The sequence below is a fragment of the Alternaria conjuncta genome (assembly GCF_024043145.1).
Source record: "Alternaria conjuncta strain BMP 0040 chromosome Unknown scaffold_1, whole genome shotgun sequence".
Taxonomy (NCBI): domain Eukaryota; kingdom Fungi; phylum Ascomycota; class Dothideomycetes; order Pleosporales; family Pleosporaceae; genus Alternaria; species Alternaria conjuncta.
This window is the reverse complement of record NW_026250090.1, coordinates 1,124,493-1,140,195: the sequence shown is the minus strand read 5'-3', so window position 1 is coordinate 1,140,195 and position 15,703 is coordinate 1,124,493. Positions and strand designations below refer to the sequence as shown.

Sequence of the window (15,703 nt, the reverse complement as noted above, 5' to 3'; positions counted from 1 at the left end):
GACGTCTTGTCAATCGACAAATATGACTTCATCCTGAAATATCACCATGCAGACACAATCTTTACATGTGATTTTTGGGTCAACGAACGAGCTGACCAAAAGCAAATCTAGTATCTGATCTATCGAATTTTGGGTGGTCGTCACAGGAACGCAGAAGCGCTAAGTCGTCACGGCCATTAGTTGACGTCACGACATCTGATCGCGCGCACCCGTGTTCGCGACGCGCCAGCCCCCGATCCCTTTCACCCCAACCTTTCCAATTTCATACAGTTTCAGATCGATACCCTGACGTCGATTTCAGATCGGATCTATTGACGCACCAGCACCTGCCAGCCACTTAGAATGCCTCCCGAAGGTGCCGTTCCCCACTGTCTCGATCGTACCTGCAGATCAGGACGACATCTATGATGTAGATGCATGGGTCAGACAAAGCCCCCTATGGTGTGGCATGGCATTTGCAATGCGATTAGGTCGGCGATCCAGAACAGCGATGATGTCGGTGCAGGGGTAGATATGAGTCTGTGGGTTGTTGCGATGTCAGTATAGATGTAGTGTGCCGTCGTTCATGTTAGAGACCATTCACATTCATACTCCCACCGGTACGCCTAGCACCAATCGCACTCTCTTTCAAGCAATGGCTCAAACTACCACCAAAGCGCATACCCTACACTTTTCCTATGACAACGACGATAGTTGTGCGCTCACAGCTCTCATCAATGATGTCCGTTTCCACGTCACTGTCGACCCCAAGGTACTTCAGAAGTCCTCTGAGAAGCCTCTCTACTACGAATACCTCGACAAGATATCTGCGCTTCGCGAAGCCGACGAGCGCGAAGAGGAGCTCGCCGAAGAACGAGAAGCAAAAGTGAAGAGCAAGAAGAACAAGAACAAAGACCGACAAGGCTCAGAGGGAAAGGATAGCGGCATCGACGTCACAGCCGACTCTGACGACGAATACGTAGAGGACGACGTCTCAGAAACAGGAGAAGACGCCGATCAAGACTCCGCGAGCGCAGGCGTTGAACTGCGAAACTGGATCCTCGCCTCCTTCTCCGAAATCACAAACACCTACGCACCACCGAACCGCGAACCCGAAGAATCCACCCTCTACGAATGGTATCACGGACCGACATACTTCTACACGTTGCAAATCGCCAACGGGGAACTCTCACCAGAACTCTTGGAAACAACATCCGACCTAGAAGCCCAAATCGAAGCCCTCGTCCCCCGCATGAAAGTCCCAAACTACATGCAAGACTACAAGCTCCCCTGGCTCAACGCCAACGACCTGATCGTCGAGTCAGAAGTCAGCATGCCACCTCCCGCACACCCAGGCCAAGTCCTCCACAAAGAGACAAACGAGACATATTTCTTCAAGCCGGTGGTAGCCGACCAACCCGACTCTGTGAAGCGCGAGATACAGATCCTGCGTAAGATCGAGAAACTAGGTCTTGATATCAAGTTTCCACATTTACGCGGGTTTGTTGCTCAGGGCAACAGTAAGACTGAAGTCATGGGCATGCTGTTAGAGAACATCGATGCGCCAACGCCGTTGACCAAGTTGCTCAGGTCGTCGGTCGACGAAGAGAAGAGGCGTGTTTGGAGTGAGAAGAGTGCAGCGTATGTGTCGTTGCTCCACGACAATGGTATCATCTGGGGTGATGCGAAAGCAGACAACTTCATGGTCGACGCGAATGACGAGCTGTGGATCATTGATTTCGGGGGCAGCTATACAGAGGGCTGGGTGGATCCTGATATCAGTGAGACGCTTGAGGGAGACGATATGGGGCTTGAGAAGATTCAGGCTGCGCTCGAGGATCCGGAGAAGAACACGGTGGATTTGGGGTTGGTTGACGAGGAAGAGGATGGACAGGCGGTGGTGGAGCAGGGGGTGAGTGAGCAGAGTAGTAGTAGCGTCAAGGAGACGGCTAGTACGTTGTTTGTTACGGAGAAGTCGGCTGGCGAGGAGGTTACGAGGACGGAGAAGAGAAAAAGGGCTGTGGACGAGGTTGAGAGTGAGGTTGGTGAAGATGGAACTGAGCTTGCTGGTGGAGAGGAGGATGAGCATGCGGAGAAGAAGAGGAAGAGCGAAGAGTGATACCCCTATGTAGTACTTGCGCATTAATACCATTACCCTTTCGACAGTCTTGCTTCCATCCTCTTCATGTCATTTTTGAGTGGTATGCCTGGTCCATTGCATACACCTCTCGTACCATGGGGACAGCCGGGTTGAGTTGGAGTACTTTGTTGTTATTTAGTCATGAGTGGAAAGCTACACAATTGCACGCTTGCACCTCGCTTTTCCCAGAGATATTTATACACGGCGTTGCCTTCGAATAGTATTCTTTCAGAGACACATTCCACTTCATCTTCTTACTTCCTGTTCGCCCTCTGCTCCTTGTCGGCTGTGGTTTGGCTGATGTCTAGACCAAGACCCCTGCTGTCGAGGTAGACCTTGTTTGCGCTCTGTTGCAGAATCTGTGCGATATTCCTGGCGTTCTCGAACTCCCTGAGATCAACGTAACTCCTGCTCTTCTTGATGGCGTCACCAATCAGCTCGGCGGAGCGGGCCTCACCCTGGGCGCGGACGACAGTGGCTTGCTTCTCCTGACGGGCTTTGTCGACGACGAAGGCGGCACGTTGGGCCTCTTGCTGTGCGACTTGCTTGGCTTCGACTGCGGCGGTGAACTCGGGGGAGAAGGCGAGGTGCTAAGGAGGGTTAGACCATGGTGGGGTAATAACAGGTGGGCGGCAACTTACTGTTAGAGAGACATCGTCGAGCATGATGTTGAACCTCGCTGCTCTTCGGACCAAGTTGTCGCGTACCAGCCTACTAACGTTCTCACGCTGTGTGATGAGCTGGCTGGCATTGAACTGCGCCACGACGCTCTTGAGAACCTCATTGACGATTGAAGGCAGGACACGCTCATCGTAGTCGGTGCCCAGTGTCCTGTAGATCTGCGGCAGAGATTCGACTCGCGGTCTTGACAGTACACGGCAGGTTATGTTGACCATCTGCAAGTCCTTGGTGCCGGTGAGGGAGGCGACGTTGCGGGGTTTGGCGCGCACATCGTAGGTGATGGGTGTCTCGAACCAGGGAATGCGGAAGTGGGTTCCTTCGCTGTAGATTTCCTTCTGGACGCCGCCTACTCGGGTGTACTTGATTGCTCGGTGACCACCGTCGACTGTCGCAAGTCAGTCTCATTGGTGTTATGGCAATGGGAAGGCCCTAGGAGAGAGCTCTTTAAAGGAGACGTACCGTTGAACAGAGCATTGTTCGCCATCCAGATTCCACCACCAACTAGTACCAGGCCTCCAAGACCTCCAAAGAGGCCCTTCGGTGGTCCGCCGCCGCCCGCTCCGCCGAATCGAGAGCCGCGTCGTGTGAGCTCATTCTGGATGCGCGCCCAGGCTTCCTTGGGATCCGGTGCAGACATGTTGGCCGTGAGGGTGAGGGGTTGGCGTGGGGTGCGTGAGACGTGTAGGCGGCGACGATGGCGGATGCAGCTCGGTCATGAGGTAGTCGACGATGAGAAAATGGTAGTCGGCCAATCACGACTCCCGACCGCACCGAACCGCCAAGCAACCTCCGCATTGCTGTATCGCGGTGGCTAGACCCTTTTGCGACTATATTTTCGGTCATTTGCGCATCGCTTGAAACATTCCATCAGTGTCGTACCCACAGGTCGAATGTCCTCGCGGGCTTGACGTCTCATCTTAGATGGTGGCTTACCAGAGTTGTCGCAGTATCTCGGCGCATAGACCACCCAATCAATGGCATAGGTAGACCCGTCTTAAGCACAGCTGTCCATAAGCTCCCCCATCTCCATTCGGTTTCGTTCCTGCCCATCTGGCGGCGGTTCTTCTTTTCTTGTGCATTGCCATCGTTTCGTGATACCCGATTGTTTCTTTCACTCTCGATTAATTGACTTGCGACCGTCGCGTGAACCATTGCGACGCAGGTGAAGCTACTATCAGCCAAGCAGCAGGTACGTTGGTTCACTGCTTTAGCTCCAATTCGACAATCCTCTGACAAGATTCCAGATAGATAGACTACGTTGAATATAATCGAGCAACCAATTGCACCCCGAGTCGAGCCTCATAGTCAACCCGAGCACCGCGTTGCGCCCCTCCAACATGCACATCACACCGCAATCGCTGCGGACCATTGCCTGGTCGACCCTCGCTCTCTCCACAGCGCACGCCCAATATGTCATAGACAACCTCAGCTTTGGCCAGAAAGCTGGCCAGCAAATCTCGCCCGATTACACGACAGTCCCTCACTTCGTCATCCAGGGCTCAGACGACTATGTGCCCCAAATTCTTTCCGACAGAATTATCCTCACACCTCCCTACCCTGGAGGCAAGCGTGGTTCGATATGGGCGCAGGACCCCCTACACCACAGCGGCGACTGGACGGCCGAGTTGGACTTCAGAGCGACTGGCATGGAGCGTGGAGGCGGTAACCTGCAGTTGTGGTACATCAAGGACTCACAAGCGCGGGAGACACCGGCGAGTCTGTACACGGCTCCCAAGTTTGACGGACTGGTACTCGTCATAGATCAGTATGAAGGACACGGCGGCTCTGTTCGCGGTTTCCTGAACGACGGGACCAAGGACATCAGGGCTCACCCTGACCCTGACACATTGGCCTTTGGCAGATGCGATTACGCATACAGGAACCGTGGAGAGCTTACTCCTATCAAATTGCACCACGCAGAGGGTTTCCTAGAAGTCATTGTAGACGGGGAAACCTGCTTCAAGACCAACAAGGTATACTCTCAAAGCCACGCGCTCAGATACACACCACTAACTATCCCCCTAGGTCGATCTCCCTGAAGGCTACTACTTCGGTGTAAGCGCGTCCTCCGCCGAGAACCCCGACTCCTTCGAAGTCCACAAGTTCGTCGTCTCTACCACCAACTCGTACACGCGCGAAGAGCCCAACCTAAGCAAGAAAGACTACATCAACTCCCAGCAACAACACCAACAACAGCAAAACCTCGCCGCCCAACAAGGCCATGAGCAGCAGACACACAAGCAGAACCAAGGGCAGCAGAACTACGGTTCCTCCACCTCGCAGCAAGACATCCCCAAGATGCTCGAAGACGTCCTAGCAGGCAACATCCGCTCGCAACAAGACCAATTCGCCGACCTTCACAACCGCATTCAGATCATCAACAACCGCGTCTATGAAATCCAAGAGACCGTTACACTCATCCACAAGGAGAACATGGAGCGCTGGGAGGAGCTCCATCGCCGCATTGTGCCCATGGATGACCGCGCCGCGGCCACAATCCGCAACATGGAAAAGGTTGAGCGCACGACTATGCAGATACTGCGAGACATCGAGAACAAGGATTACAAGGACATGATGCAGCAAATTCATCACGCTTTGGACAGGAACCACGGACACGTCATGTCGAGTCTGCCTGGTATGATGGGCGATGGTAAGTGACAATTCTCTATCCTGTGCGTCCTGAGAGGGTAGCAAAGCTAACTTGGTATCACAGTTGTTGGCAGCCACGGACCCAGCCTAATGACCTTCTTCTTCATTGCGGTCGCTGTTCAGATCATGATTACCGGTGCTTATATCGTGTACAAGAAGAGGCGAGGCGGTGCGCCCAAGAAATACTTGTAGACTATTCTCCGGGGCCTTGGTCACAGACCAAGAGATGTGCCTACATAGGGGTTGGGAGATGTGTACTATACTCTGTACCCGAGAAACGCTTTCTTCTCGGTGTGTTGTTTGTTAGCTGGCATGGAATACTACATGGTATTGCGTATTGCGAGAGGACCCGGTGCTCTGTACACAGCGTTTGGTTCATGACTTGTGAGGAAAACAAGCAGAAGCACGTACTTCGTACTCAGGTTCATATTCAGATTCTAAATATCTGAATATGCAATTCGTACCCAAATGAAAAACACCATCTATGCAGTAGAGAAAGAAAACATGTCAAACGCTACATGCTCTATGCAGCGTATCCCAACCATATGTATGCATCATACCCTCCATAACAATCAAAGCAAATCCCCCACCCTCCTTGACCTAAGCGCTCATCTTGCGCGGCTCAAGCAACAACTTGCCTTGCGGCCCAGACTTTTCTTGAAACCCTTCCGTCCTCGAAAAGACGCGTTGACCGCGTAGCCAAGTCTCCCTCACAACACCCTTGAGCGTCTTGTTCTCATACGGCGAGACCTTGTTGCGGAAGAGCATGGTGTTAGGTTCGACCTGCATTACCGTTAGCCCACAGCCCATCCGTAAATAAAGGGAGGAAAGAAGAAATCGGGAATTACATACCAAGAACTCAGCCTCATCGTCAAACACAACAATATCAGCATCAAAACCCACACTAATATCACCCTTGCTCTTCTCCAGCCCAACCTGCTTCGCCGTATTCCTACAGCACCAGCGTACGATTTCCTCGACGCTGAAGTCGGGATTGCGCTTCTTGCCTTCGGTCCACAGGATAGGTAGACCGAGGCCCACGCTCGAGATGCCGCCCCAAGCGCTGAAGAAATCGCCTTTTCCTTCTGGTCCTTGGACTTCGGTTTTGCTGCTCTCACCCGTTTTCTTAGGTGCGAGATGTGGAGGTAGGAGTTTAATCTCAGGCGTGCAAGGCGAGTGGTCTGAGACGACTGTTTGAATCACGCCATCGGCTGTGTCTTGAAGCAGTTCTTCCCAGAGGCCATCTTGGTTGGATTGCGAGCGGATAGGTGGGCAGCATTTATGTCTTGTGTCGCCTTCCTGGATGCCTTCGGATGCGAGAGCGAGGTAGTGGAAACAGGTTTCTGCTGTGATTTTGATGCCGTCGGCGCGCGCTTTACGTAGCATGGGGATGGCTTCTATGGCAGAGAGGTGCACGATGTGGAGTTGCAGGTCCGGGGCAAGATGGGCTAGGGAGAGGATTTCGGCTACGGCGCAGGTTTCGAAGGATGGCGGGCGGGATTGTAGGAATGTGTCGTACGAAGTTAATGGGCCTTTGGGGGCGAGTGGAGGAAGGGACTGTTGTACGTCGTCGCCTACAGAGTCGGTGATGGGTGGGATCATTTCGGCGTGGAACATTAGTGTTGTTGTTGAGTCTTTGAGTTCTAGGAGCGCCTTTTCGATGTCGAGGGATGAGACAGCGGGGAATTCGTCGACCTAGGGAGTGGTTAGTGTCACGTGCTAGGGTGCTGAGGTAAATATGCTCACTCCACTGTCGCACAGGAAACCCTTGAAGCCCCGAACACCCTCCTTGACTAAAGCCTTGAGGTCACCTGAGTTACCGGGGATGATGCCACCGTAGAAGCCTACATCGACCCAGCACTTTCCCTGTGATGCTTCGCATTTGATCTTGAGGTTCTCGACCGTAGTCGTAGGAGGGATAGCGTTCAAGGGCATGTCAATGACTGTTGTGACACCGCCGAAAGCCGCAGCTCGGGTGCCAGTCCAAAAGCCTTCCCACTCCGTCCGACCAGGCTCGTTGAGGTGAACATGGGCATCGACAAGACCAGGTAGTAAGATGTGTGGCGAGTAGTCGGTGTATGGTGTGCCTTCTGGGAAGTCTGTAGGAGGAAGTACTGAGTGGAAGATGGAAGTGATCTTTCCTGTGAGGTTTGATACAACGATGGTAGCCTCAGTCAACCGACCAGCAACAACTGCTCTTGAGGAGGCAAGGACTGTGATGGCTTGAATGGGTTGCTCGTGGGAGGCGGGTGGAGGCGTAGTCGCGTGGGGTGCCATGATGCCAAGTTGGAAATGTAATCGACCGTGAGAAGACGAAGAGAAGAAAAGAGTGCGCAAAGAAGTCTGAAAGTGCTCAGCTCCGTGCTAACAGCAAGAGCTATATACAGCAACAAGCCCCGAACTCGGCAAACGCGGGGAAGAAGGTGGGCGTCTCCGGGTGAGCTGCAGATAAGCGTTGATAAGGCACGTTTGGTGTTGCGCCTAACAGATGTCAAAGAGGAATGCAGTCTGTATCTTGCTGAAATTTGGCAAAGCAGTACTTTCAAACAGAGAAGACGCTTGAGAGAAGAGATGCGCTCAGTAAGTCGTTATCAAAAACGCCAAAACCTGGGGTACAGGTCCTTATCTACCCGTTGGTATGGGCCAGCCCAAAGATCCTCTCGGGGCATTGTAGCCAGAATCTGGGTCAGCTAACATGGCGTCAGGGGACTGTGGAGCATCGGCGAACCCTGGAATACACGTTGCTCGATTCTATCGAGTAACTAGGGTGGAGGTAGTCTATCGCGGCCGCCTTAGCCATGCATCTCAACCCTGTCTCCCGTTGGCCGATTTAGTGTAGATACGAGGCTATTCGCCCTGGTACTGTATGCTACTCCAGGATCGAGCATGCGAGATTTTGGCTGTCTAGGTTGGGCGCGCATCATGAGCTGTTTCTCCGTCATCATTGCTCGAAGGTTGATTCCTCGAAGATTGGGTAGAGCGTTGGAATCGGTAAACTTCCTAAACGTGTTGCTGCACGTTGTGGATGGTGTTGGGGGACGTGCATGTGTTACTGATAAGCAGCTGCAAGGGTATTGCTGCACGCGATAGGCGCACAGTAGATCGCGCGATTAGGGACCTCAGACTAGCGCAGGGTCAACGGCGGAGCGTCATACTTCTAGAATCTCAGACCCAGGGCCTCTGTGATATTTTATTCACTGCTTTCTTTACCGTTTGCGTAAAGATTGAAGACGGAAACACACTATTGTTGTGAACTGCTCGTTGGAATAGAAGGTGCGAGTTCGAAGACGACGGAGTAAGGCCCGATTCCATCGGAGAAGCTAAGCATATGTCAGCCAGCGTAACTCCCAACACGACCTTCCCATTACTCGATAGAAATCGAGTAAAGGAAATACGATGCGCCGAAGACTGAGGCGAGCCGCAGACTAGACCCATGCGAACGCCCTGACTGTTCGGGGCTGGCCGACAGCCATATTGTCAACGGAGAACCCGAACGCGCCCGGGTCATGCTGGTGCCATTCTTCTACCTACCTCGTCCCAGCAAGCGCGACTACACCTGGACATTTTACTGAGACCCTCAAATGCGAGCATGTGTATAGATATGAAGAGACAGCCATATTGTGGTTTCGGGGGTTTCCGATGTTCTGTCATGATGTGATCGTCGGTCGAAGTCGTCTATTGCAAGCGGCGAACTACGGCACTGAAGCCCTGTCCTCAGGGTAACTATCGAGTAACGAAAACTCGACGCCTCTCGGTTTCTGGAATTTTCAGTAGCGCGCCAACACGACGGACGTCGCAAAGACGACAGCTACTCTCGACTCGCTCTGGCGGCCGGCAGGCTCTGCAGGCACGATGGGCCGAACTGCCTCTACATTGGTTGCATGCGCCTACGGCAGCTCAGTGTAGCGGTAAAGACCTTGCAGCTGCGCTTCAACGCCGAAGACAAGTTTTGCTTACGTTTGCCCGGGTCATTGAAGGCGTGTTGCTCAGCATGGTACGCAAAGGTCCTAGCCGGCATGTCAAACTGGCTGCTGCGTCCGACAGCGGCTCGGTGATCAGCGTCGACAGGCATGACTGCATGTCTGACGCGTACTTGTTCGTATGTGAATGGTGTCTGTAATATTTATGCAATCACGCCAACCTAGGGAAAAACTGAACAGCCTGGAGCCTACGTTGACTTTAGGTCGCCTCCTTTGCAAGGTTTTGGGTCAATGTAGTCTGCAGACCTGTTCAGTTTTTCCCTGGTATGAGGTGCAATGGCTGCCACATTCAGAACGACCAGGCAAGTGGGAAGATCAGCTCAAAGCGCTTCAACAAATACTGGTAAGCTGGGATTGTTTGTCATATGAGAGAGGGCCAGCAACACCTGTAGCTTCTTTGAGAGTTTCGTTGGTTGAATATGCCTGACGACCCCGTCCCCAAACAGCGTAGCAGCTAACGATGTACACCCAACCTCACTTCTTCAGCGTCGATTGCTTCTTCTGCGGAAACGAGGATGACTTTGGAACTTTGTTAGCTGCCAACAGAGTTCGTGAGTTGTAAAGACTAGCTTGGAGTCCATATGCTGCAGCCGTCTCCCGTCTAAGATCCAGATAAGTGTAGGCGTCTGGTTTGTAGTAAATGGTCCTGCCGACGTTGATGAGACCCATGGTCTCAAGCTCATGGAGTACTCGCAGTACATCATCAGCGTCCAGGAAGTCCTTTGTGTAGACACAGACTATGAGAGGTTTTTCGTCAGTAGTTGTGCACTACCTGTCGTACGTCAAACTTACTTAGTCGCTCGTCTTTGCCGTCGTCTGTGGCCACCTTGCAGGTACAGCCAAGTCGATTATCGATCACATTCGCGACAACTTGCTTCCAGACCCGAGCAACTTCCACAGCTTTGGGGAACAACATCCACTAACACCAGTCAGTGATTTGAAGAAGTGAATGATCGGGCAGCTAATGGAACTTACCTTTCCGGACAGAACATGCGTGTCCTTTGCAAGGTCCGAGATCCGTTCTTGTAGAGCTTTGCTCTCTTGGAGGAGCTGTTTAGTAACCATGCCCCTAGGCCCCTTCGCGCCTTCATTCTGGATGTCGCGGCGGGTCTGGAGCGACTGTTGAAGTAACTCCGTGCCACGCGATGTAAAGTCTTGAACGCGCGGCGAAGGTGACTTGTCGCGAGGATTGCGATACGGATTAGCAGCCCAGATCCAGGGACATGTAGAGATGGAGGTTGTGTATGGAGGAAGTAGCCTGACAAAGTCATCAACAGGCTCGCCTAGCTGCCACGCATCATCCTGTCCTTCCAAAGGATTGAACAGTTCAAGGTTCGAGGCCGGCACAGGTGAGGGCTCTCGCTTTCGCTTGCCTTGTCTTGCTAATCGCTCCTGCTCCATAGCTTGGCGGTCGATACCCGACATGTCGAAGGTGTTAGTCTTTGCCGCAGGTTGCTTGTCTGACACGGCTCCATCTGATGGTGGTGGTGGTGTTCTTGCGGCAGCCGCGATTGTGTTTAGGTCTTTGGCATGTGCGCGCCAGAAAGGTCCGGTCTTGAAGCTTTCACACTTTTTTGATTGGTGTTGTTTTTCATCCTCGTCACCTAAATCCACCGTCAGTCACTTCTCATGAGATTAGCTTGAGGTGTCCAAACTTACCATAGAAACTGCTATCATCTGAGATCCACCCTTCTCCGGACACAGTATCCTCCTCCGCCATCGTCCGCACTGTGATTACTATCGCAGGTCATGCCCTGCCCAGGTGAGGTTTGAGCGATGTGGAGAATGTTTGCTCGACTTGACGCGATATAACGAGCGATGGTTACACGGATGGGGAAGGAACGAGGGAGGGCGGACAAGGGTATCCCTGCAGCCCAAACGCGCCCGCGACCACTATACGCGAACGCGTCGGCCAACTCTTTCACCCCCAGCATCCGCGTCCTCACAACATATCCCCCCCAAATCCAATCGTATGAATTCCGAGATGCCGCACTCAGTTACGCCAGAATCGACGCCCGCAGAGGAGTCCTCAGCGACAATGTCCCAAGCGGATGCTATCAAACCCGAGCCGGAGACGCAAGATGTTGCAATGGAAGACGCACCCACAGCCGCCGCGGTAGAGAAGCCCAAGGTAAATCTCGAGGAGCTCTTCGACGATGAAGATTCAGACGAAGAATTTCCTTCGAGCGCGCCAGCACCTACGTCGCAGGAGGATGCCTCGCAACCCGCACCAATGTACGCCCCACCTACCGACACAATGCATTCATAACACTTGCTGACACCGATACAGCAAGATCACATCCAAATCCTCCTTCTCCGACCCAGACGTCATGCGCGCATTCTACCAACGCCTGTTCCCCTTCCGTCCCCTCTTCCAGTGGCTCAACCATTCCGCAACACCCAGCAACGACTTTGCACACCGCGAATTCGCCTTCACCCTACCCAACGACGCATACCTACGATACCAATCTTTCCCAACAGCCGATCTCTTGCGGAAGCAATGCATAAACATGCTGCCTTCACGTTTCGAAATCGGTCCCATGTACAGCACAAACCCGAGAGATAGGAAAACACTGCGGAAAGCGAGCTCGTTCCGCCCGTTGATGAAAGAGCTGGTCTTTGATATCGATATGACGGATTACGACGACATCAGAACATGTTGCACGGGTGCGAGCATCTGTCTTAAGTGCTGGGGCTTCATCACAATGGCCATCAAGACCATCGATGTTGCTCTACGGGAAGACTTTGGCTTCAAACATATCCTGTGGGTGTATTCCGGTCGTCGAGGAGCCCACGCCTGGGTCTGCGACAAACGAGCCCGAGAAATGGACGACCAAAAGCGCCGCTCCGTAGCCGGCTATCTCGAACTACTCAAAGGAGGAGACCAGGGCGGCAAGAAGGTCAACGCGCGACGACCTCTACATCCTCATCTCGAGCGCAGTCTGGCTATCCTGAAAGAGCACTTCCAGACCTCCATCCTCGCTGAACAAGATCCCTGGGCCGCGGAAGAAAAGTCCGCGCACCTCCTCGACCTCATCCCAGACCCCACGCTCAGAGCAGCACTGAAGAAGAAGTGGGACTCTGCGCCCTCCCGCCCCAGCGCATCGAAATGGGCCGACATTGACGCGTTAGCCAAATCTGGCGCCTTGTCAAAGACACCCAAAGACCTCCTCGAAGCCAAGCAAGACATCATCCTAGAATACACATACCCCCGCCTCGATGCCGAAGTCTCCAAGAAACTTAACCATTTGCTCAAGTCGCCATTCGTAATTCACCCCGGAACAGGACGTGTCTGTGTTCCGATCGACACACGGACAGTGGAGGATTTCGATCCGTTGAGTGTACCAACAGTCACGCAATTACTCCAGGAGATCGACGATTGGTCAGGCGAAGAAACCGACAAGAAGATACAAGATTGGGAGAAGACCAGCTTGAAGCCGTATGTAGACTACTTCCGACGGTTTGTCGCGGGCTTAGTGGACGAGGACAAACCAGCGCTGAAGAGGGAAAGGGAGGAAGGCGCCGATGCCATGGAATTCTGATGACATACCGCTCATAAAGAACGTGAGGGCATGTAGGGCGCCTGGCGTTCGGGAAAGACAGATTGGAATATGAATGATGCATATCGACGTTCTCAATATCTACCCACTACCATACTCACTCAAAGATTCCACACCCCACATGCTACCTTAACCAAGATTACCCAATGAACACACATTCCCCTCCATAGTACAATACGGCATCTGAATCGGCTCCGCCCCAATTCCCTTGGCCACCAACCTCTCTCTCATCTCGCTCAACCGAGGCGCCGCATCAATCTGACTCCTGTTCTGACCCATCTCGTCCTTGGCACCCGACCATAGTACTTCCGCAGCCGCCGCAGCACGGGGCCAGATCATCCTATCGACATTAACGGGATCGGTTTGCTCGGCCCACATGTGCGCTTCGCCGCCGATGACGAGATGCTGGTTCTCGACAGGGACGCCGTGTAACGGGTCGTAGGAGTAGATTAGTCGCCAGTTGTGGAAGGGGGCGCAGTAGTCTTGGTAGGGGTAGTAGTTCGCGCTGACGGAGGGGTAGAAGTTCAGCCATTGGCCTTTGCCGCAGTCGAGGTACTGTTAGGGTATTGTTAGTACACGCGAGATCCTACAAGAAAGGAGCATGTAGGATGGAGAGATAAGAGTTCCGCTTACCCAGTAGTTGTAGTTCCCAACTATAGCTTTATGTCCCTTTGACACAATCTGTGCAACTGCATCGTCGCTCTGCCACGATTGCACGAGTACATCAGGGCCGAGTGTTAGGTTCCATTCCAGCAGCATCTCTTCCCACACCACAGGTGTGAGTCCCATGGCGCGTACCTGGTCATGGTTCCGATCGACAAACTTCTGCATGAGCGGTTGCAGAACCGCCGAATCATTGCTTTTGACCGTGTCATCAAACAAATACGCGTTCTTGTTCACTTCATCACCACCAGTGTGGAAGTACGTCGAGTATGGAGACACTCTAGGTAGTACATCATCGAAGAGCTTCTCTAGGAAATCGTAGACAGCGGGCGAGTTTAGTTTGAGTGTACCAGAGGGTGGAGAGGCGGCGTATGTGTTCCAGTCTGGCTGTATGCCAAACGCAGCTATTAGCTCTGGCATACTGTAGTGGATGCTTGAGGTGTGGCCTGGCATGTCGATTTCGGTGATCATTTCCACGCCTTGGATCGCAGCGTAGCGTTGTATCATTGCGAAGTCGTCGGCTGTGTAGACTAGATCGGGTCGGTATGCTCCCTTGGCGGATAGCTCGGGCATAGAGGGGATCTCCAAGGGCCAGGACTGGCTGTCTGTCACGTGAAGGTGGAAGCGGTTCATCTTGTTGTAGGCGGCAGCGTCGATCTGGCGTTTGATGTCCGCCGTGGAGAAGTAGTTGCGTGACACATCGAGGTTGATGCCGCGGTGTTGGAACTTCGGACTGTCGGTGATTTGAACCGGTGCCAAGGGTGTGTATACATTTTGCTGATCAGAGTGTGCGTAGAAGAGTTGAGAGAATGTTGTCAAGCCTCTTGCTATCCCTACGCTGGTGTTTGCGCTGATGCTTGCAACCCCCTCTTTTGTCAATGAGAGACTATAGGATTCGTCAACCTCCCCAGCAAGTGGCTTGGTGACATTAGGGTCGGCGCTTTTGAGCACTTTGACGTCGACGCGAGAGATGTATGACGTATTCGACTGGCTGGGAGACGGCTCATCCCAGTCTCTAGGGTGAAACTTCCAAGGGTAAAAGTTGGTTTGGAAGAGTGTTGCCCATGTAGAATTGATGGCGTATACAACAATGTCGTCGCTGGTGATGCCTCCCTGGGTAGCTGTTTCGGATCTGTCGCTAGGCACCGGTCCTGTGTATTGCGTCCGCAATTTCAGGTCGCTACTGTCCTGTGCGTGTGGAACTTGGTTAGAATTGAACCCGAAGAGAAAAGGGATCTGATCCATGATTGAGCCTACATTTCTTGCGCCAGGTTCATACCAATAGAATGGTACATCTTCTTTAATGAAAAGAACAGCATCGCCATATTCATGGGAGACAGGTACAGGCCAAATGGCTGCTACTGAGGATATGAGAAGAGATAAGGTGGTACATGTAAGAGGCTTCATGTTGCAAAAAGACCGATCAAGGTGGGAAGAATCAAAAGATCGTTGAACAGGAGAGAAGAGACGGGTGGATTACGATCTATGTATAATAGCGAAGACTGGCGCAAGGAATTATACCAATGTAGGCCCGATCCGGATGCTCCGAATGGTTTCTCGAAGCGTAAGCTCCTGCGGTATTCCCGGCAGTTGCAACGATTGATCATATATCGATGCCAGTAGAGTATATAGACTTGGTCTGAGATAAGCAAGTAGTAACCTTGTGGTAGTATCGCGGTCCTTGACTGCAGAGTTCGACAAATGCGAGCTAACCCTGAAGTGGGGCAAACCGTGGGATCGAGCAAAAGGTACGATGACGTGCGGGCATTCAGCTGTCAGCCTCTTCTTCAGCGAAACTTTATCAGCTCCGACTTGAGCTCCAAGCTGCTGTAATGTGCCACCTAAGCCACGCCCTCCACATCGCATGTTCTTCTGGGGTTGTCCGCGGGTTGATGATGACGGGAAGATGCAGCCGACTCGGCAAATTGGGCGATCAGCGACAAGATGACAGGAGGTATACGCGTCGCATGTTTTCCCGCAAGCAAGTAGCTGAATCTTCGCCAGTCACGAACATACCGTCTTCTGCTTTGTATGCAGTCCATTATGACAAC

At 52.8% G+C, this 15,703-nt stretch overlaps 7 protein-coding genes across 7 annotated transcripts; 3 read left to right on the top strand and 4 right to left on the bottom strand.

Moving 5' to 3' along the window:
* Positions 1-634: 634 nt before the first annotated feature.
* J4E85_000404 (uncharacterized protein) lies at positions 635-2,098 on the top strand (the record flags this gene model as incomplete). The annotated part of the gene is made up of 1 exon (XM_051464695.1): positions 635-2,098. One exon carries the CDS (start codon positions 635-637, stop codon positions 2,096-2,098), a length of 1,464 nt encoding a protein of 487 aa, XP_051331216.1.
* A 275-nt stretch (positions 2,099-2,373) lies between these two features.
* On the bottom strand, positions 2,374-3,437 carry PHB2 (Prohibitin-2, subunit of the prohibitin complex (Phb1p-Phb2p); the record flags this gene model as incomplete). The annotated part of the gene is made up of 3 exons (XM_051464694.1): positions 2,374-2,709; positions 2,761-3,185; positions 3,260-3,437. 3 exons carry the CDS (start codon positions 3,435-3,437, stop codon positions 2,374-2,376), a joined length of 939 nt encoding a protein of 312 aa, XP_051331215.1.
* Positions 3,438-4,137: 700 nt separating this feature from the next.
* On the top strand, positions 4,138-5,641 carry J4E85_000402 (uncharacterized protein; the record flags this gene model as incomplete). Its single annotated transcript, XM_051464693.1, has 3 exons — positions 4,138-4,773; positions 4,826-5,450; positions 5,514-5,641. 3 exons carry the CDS (start codon positions 4,138-4,140, stop codon positions 5,639-5,641), a joined length of 1,389 nt encoding a protein of 462 aa, XP_051331214.1.
* Positions 5,642-6,049: 408 nt separating this feature from the next.
* On the bottom strand, positions 6,050-7,726 carry J4E85_000401 (uncharacterized protein; the record flags this gene model as incomplete). Its single annotated transcript, XM_051464692.1, has 3 exons — positions 6,050-6,232; positions 6,302-7,144; positions 7,196-7,726. The coding sequence occupies 3 exons, from the start codon at positions 7,724-7,726 to the stop codon at positions 6,050-6,052; spliced, it is 1,557 nt and encodes a 518-aa protein (XP_051331213.1).
* A 2,177-nt stretch (positions 7,727-9,903) lies between these two features.
* On the bottom strand, positions 9,904-11,149 carry J4E85_000400 (uncharacterized protein; the record flags this gene model as incomplete). Its single annotated transcript, XM_051464691.1, has 4 exons — positions 9,904-10,166; positions 10,222-10,255; positions 10,405-11,033; positions 11,089-11,149. 4 exons carry the CDS (start codon positions 11,147-11,149, stop codon positions 9,904-9,906), a joined length of 987 nt encoding a protein of 328 aa, XP_051331212.1.
* Positions 11,150-11,467: 318 nt separating this feature from the next.
* J4E85_000399 (uncharacterized protein) lies at positions 11,468-12,971 on the top strand (the record flags this gene model as incomplete). The annotated part of the gene is made up of 2 exons (XM_051464690.1): positions 11,468-11,664; positions 11,720-12,971. 2 exons carry the CDS (start codon positions 11,468-11,470, stop codon positions 12,969-12,971), a joined length of 1,449 nt encoding a protein of 482 aa, XP_051331211.1.
* A 147-nt stretch (positions 12,972-13,118) lies between these two features.
* Positions 13,119-14,977, bottom strand: J4E85_000398 (uncharacterized protein; the record flags this gene model as incomplete). The annotated part of the gene is made up of 3 exons (XM_051464689.1): positions 13,119-13,544; positions 13,623-14,835; positions 14,910-14,977. 3 exons carry the CDS (start codon positions 14,975-14,977, stop codon positions 13,119-13,121), a joined length of 1,707 nt encoding a protein of 568 aa, XP_051331210.1.
* Between the last annotated feature and the right edge of the window lie 726 nt (positions 14,978-15,703).